At 40.6% G+C, this 4,547-nt stretch overlaps 1 protein-coding gene across 1 annotated transcript in view; it reads left to right on the top strand.

Annotated features, from left to right (window-relative positions):
- The window catches only part of LOC101850797 (malignant fibrous histiocytoma-amplified sequence 1 homolog), a gene marked incomplete in the record, with an annotated part of 56,255 nt that extends 53,104 nt beyond the window's left edge, over positions 1 to 3,151 (top strand). The window contains 1 exon segment of the mRNA XM_005096349.3: positions 2,566 to 3,151. Coding sequence (XP_005096406.2) covers positions 2,566 to 2,586 — 21 coding nt within the window.
- Between the last annotated feature and the right edge of the window lie 1,396 nt (positions 3,152 to 4,547).

Raw genomic sequence — 4,547 nt, 5'->3', positions numbered from 1 at the left:
CCCCTCCCCTCCCCCGCCGCCTTCTCGTTTCTCATCCATCACAGCTTTTTAAAAATAATATAATTTTAGAAAATGATTATGAATCTTTCAACCTCAACGATATTCACAAGTCTTTCATCTCCACCGTTCAGGGATACAATAATATGTTGAAACGATGTTATTTTAATGTTTGCCATTATAGCTGATTACTTTCTTTCGGTTCAATGGCCCACCATTGGGTATAAACGTGTCGCTCTGTTTTTCCTTTGTCTGTTGAATTTGAGTCAGTTTGAGCACGTTTTGTAATAGAGAAAGTTGAGAAGGCAGTAGTAATGTTTCAAGTCACAATTACGGTCATTTCGTTGGCTTTTAAGAACTTTCTAAATTTAAAAAAAAGATGATTATCTTGCACTATCTTCTCAAGTTAGCGCCCATAATGTAGCTCTCTCTCTCTCTCACTCTCTCCTCTCTCTCTCTCTCTCTCTCTCTCTCTCTCTCTCTCTCTCTCTCTCTCTCTCTCTCTCTGTCTGTCTATCCCTCCTCTCTGTCTGTCTCTCCACATCTCTCTTTTTCTTTCTTTCTCTCTCTATCTCTCTCTCTCTCTCTTTGTCATCTTTTTTGGTTATTGCGCTTGTCTATCTATTCACAGCTTTTGTCGCCTCATGCAAAACGCTTTCGGCATTGGCATTTCCGTATTGCTGTTGTAAGCCTCGAATATATTATCATTACTTGACACTGACGACTTATATATATATATTTGTATTGTACACCTCGCTATATTATAATTTGATATAATAATCCGGTTGCAAGCCTCGTTATATTTGACATATATATTTGACCTATTTTGCTGTGGTATTCCCGCATGCTCTTCTACTGTTTCTTCTCTCCACAAGCTTCCTGTGTTTGCTGTGGTGACGTAGCGACTTTACCAGTTATCTGGACGTTTTCATATACCTACTCATCGCTTGCTGTTGTTGTCGTCAGATTTTGAGATGAATCTTTGCACTGCTACAAGACAATTCACGGTTAACCCATTCCGTACGCCCTGGGGTCAAGTTGTAATCCTGGGGTTGTATTCTTCCCATCTTAGAATACTTCTAGTACGAAAATCTCTTTGAAACTTTCAGTATTTCTCAAAAAATCATTTTGACTGACTTCTATGCAAAGCGTACGGATCGGATAAAATAGTAAATTCCCTCTACTGTTTGGAAAGGGGAAATCTAACAACAATAATCAACCAACAGTAGAACAAATGTACATGTACAATTATGAGTCAGCAAGCGTTCAAAATTGATACCCTCACAATTTTCATTTTGTGACTATACCCATCCCCCCCTCCCCTCCCCGTGCTCTTAATTTCATATGGCGCTTACTTTAAAGCAAATTTCAGTTATCAAAACCAAAGGAAGTACATTGAAAATCTGTTGTATAAATTATCACAAGCTTCCTAATCATTTTTGTTGTTACAGTTTAAAATTTTTTTAAATTCAAGTCATGACTATGAAACAGCGAATATATATTATTATGGTATTATCCGTGGTCTGTCTACTACTACTGCATTTTCTGCAGGCTTTGATCTTCTTCATGTAATTTATTGTTAATGTATGAATGATGTAGGCTACCTGGACGCACGTTTGAAATGTTTGTTGTATCTTTTTTAAACATTATTCAAGATGTGTTAATTTCCTATTCATGTACATTGTATTTCATTTTCCAGTTATCCAGATTATATTATTTTGTGGGGGAAGTTTTTTTTGGGTTATCTTGAGAGGAAGAATCACTTTTGCTCAAACATTTGTGATGGGCTGTTACAGTGATATTATGTTCCATTTATACATTGCCATAAGGGAGGGGAGGAGGGGAGGAGAGGGAGAGAGAGAGAGAGGGGGGGGGAAGAAAGAGAGAGAGAGAGAGAGACAGAGAGACAGAGACAGACAGACAGACAGACAGACAGACAGACAGACAGACAGACAGACAGACAGAGAAAAGAGAGAGACAGAAAGAGAGACAGACAGAGAAAAGAGAGAGACAGAGAAGATATCAATAATATTTACTCTACTTCATTTATCATTTACTCCCCCCTTTCCTAACCTTATACCCTATTTTATTGTTTCATAAAAATCAACCTGTTTATACACTTGTTTGACTTCCTGTACTTCCAAGACCAAAACGAAAGATAAAAATTATGTTTTGTTGGTTCACCCACCTCCTCCCCTCTTCCCCTTGTTTTACACTTGCCCTACCTCTTTTCATATACACACACAGACTCTCTCTCTCTCTCTCTCTCTCTCTCTCTCTCTCTCTCTCTCTCTCTCTCTGTGTGTGTGTGTGCGTGTGTGTCTGTCTCTTTCTCTCTCTCTTTCTCTTTCTCTCTCTCTCTCTTTTGACCCTCCCCCCTTACACACACACACACACACACACACACACACACACACACACACACACACACACGCACACACACAGATTCGTGATCCCAATGACGATATACGATGTACTTTCAACAGTGCTAGTATTCTAATATTCACCCCCCCCCCCCCTCTCTCTCTCTCCCTCTCTCTTCGGCAATCTCGGCAATCTCCTGCACAGACGACATTCTCCGAGACGTGATGAGGCGGTCCCGACAGCGGCGCGGCGCCGCAGTGACCAATGAGCTGTCAGACATAGACAAGGTAGCCCCGCCCAACCCCAGACGAGTGGCCGTGCCGTACCCGGAACTAGACATACAGGACGGCCTACAGGGGTTGCTAGGCAACACAAACCGAAGTAACAGCCTCGTTTCCAATATATCCGACTTGCTCGCCGGAAGTGACGCAGCGGAAGACGACTCCGACTTGATCAGAAGTCTCCGGGGCGGGTTTCTCCCCGATGGTGTTGACATTAACGACATTCGGCTCCTGCAGGAGATCAGGAAACGGTCCAGCCAGCTTACCCTGGACGAGATGACAAACTCCCCGACCTCTGCGCCCAACAACGACTTCTTCGTCACCTACAGGGAGGAGACAGACGACGGGAATAATGGCCGCGAGGAGGAGGAGGAGGGAGAAGAGGAGGAGGAGGGAGCTTACGGTGGGGGCGTTGAGAACTTCACTTTGCCAGGGCTCGCGGAATTTCAGCGGCGTCTGGGACTACAAATGTCAGCTGCTGCTGCTACAGCTGAGGAGGAAGAGGATGAGCAGGAGGAGGAATAAGAAAAGGAATAGTAAAAAGAGGAGGATAGTAATAAGTAATTGGCTGATAACAAGTTGGGCAAGACTTGATCGAAAGTAAGAGGAGGGCAACAAGCAGTTGGCTGAAACAAGTAGGGAAAGATTTGATCGAAAGTTACAACAACGTTGTTGTTTTTTAAATTTCAATTTTAAAAAAAAAAATTAATTTTTTTTTTTTTTTTTTGGGGGGGGTGGTTATTATTAATTTATGTTTGCATGAGTGAGAGGGAACCTAAAGATACTGATCTGCATGAAATCTTTCTTCCAACCAAGCAATGTATAATGTTAACATCTTCATAAATCATTCATTATCTAGAGCTATTTATTTACTAGCGTACGTTTCCTCAATTTTCATTTTAAGTCTATATTTTTTTTGTATTTACCATTCCAATTTTGTCCTTTCCTGTGAGTGCTGTTAGAGGAGTGGAAGTAAATTGTGTCACGACGCGTTGGAATCAGGCGCTCGTCAATTTTTGGCCAAGTGGAATTATTGGTTTCATCTCATAGCTTGTTCATTTGACTCCCACACATCTCGCTTATACAAAAGTGGAGATATTTGTTACTGAAAGAGGTGGGGCTTGATTGGTTTCAGAGATAAAACTAGCGAAAAAATGGCAACTAAAGTTTGTTGATTTCCAAAGCTTGAGAATCCTTGGAAACTTAAACTTTACATTTGCTGCGCCTTTAATCAACTTTATCCAGTAAAACCCTCACAGAAATATTTTTTAAAGGACTTAAAAGGCATTGAGCCAAAAAACAAAAATTTGAAAACAAATTGTCAAACTGGACTAAAAATGCCTATTTCTTCGTTTGCATTATTTTGACGAGCGCCTGATTTCACCCCGATGCCTCACAGTATTGATTCAATACTGGCATGGTATTGACAGAACAGCAGGTCCTTCTTACTCGTCTATAACCGCAACAAAATCTGTCTCATGCATAATTGGTCACTATTAAGAACAAGCGGGCTAACCCATATTTCGGGGATTTCCAGAAACAATTATTTTGACCTACACCAAAAGTGGGCATTGCCCTACCCATAGGAGAAGTTTGATTTCATTGGTGTGTATATTTGTTTGGTTTTAGTAGAGAAAACTCTCCTTGTCTTTTAAAGAAACTGAACAAGGGGCAAAAACTTTACCTTCGATTTTCTCAAAACAGCATTTTTCGGGACAGCCCCCTTGTGCTTAAAAGCGACTAAGTTTATGGTCTCACACAAATTTAATTAATAAAGTGTTTCGAGCCCTCTTCAAAGATATGTATGCTTGCCAAATTGACATGTTAGTTCCTTGAAAAGCGTTCTGTGATAAAATAAGAACCAAATAAGTATTCTGTGATATTCTAATTAATCTATTGGTTATT

This window comes from Aplysia californica, unplaced genomic scaffold, assembly GCF_000002075.1.
Source record: "Aplysia californica isolate F4 #8 unplaced genomic scaffold, AplCal3.0 scaffold00127, whole genome shotgun sequence".
In the NCBI taxonomy this organism is placed as follows: Eukaryota; Metazoa; Mollusca; class Gastropoda; order Aplysiida; family Aplysiidae; genus Aplysia; species Aplysia californica.
This window is presented reverse-complemented; position numbering and strand designations above follow the sequence as displayed.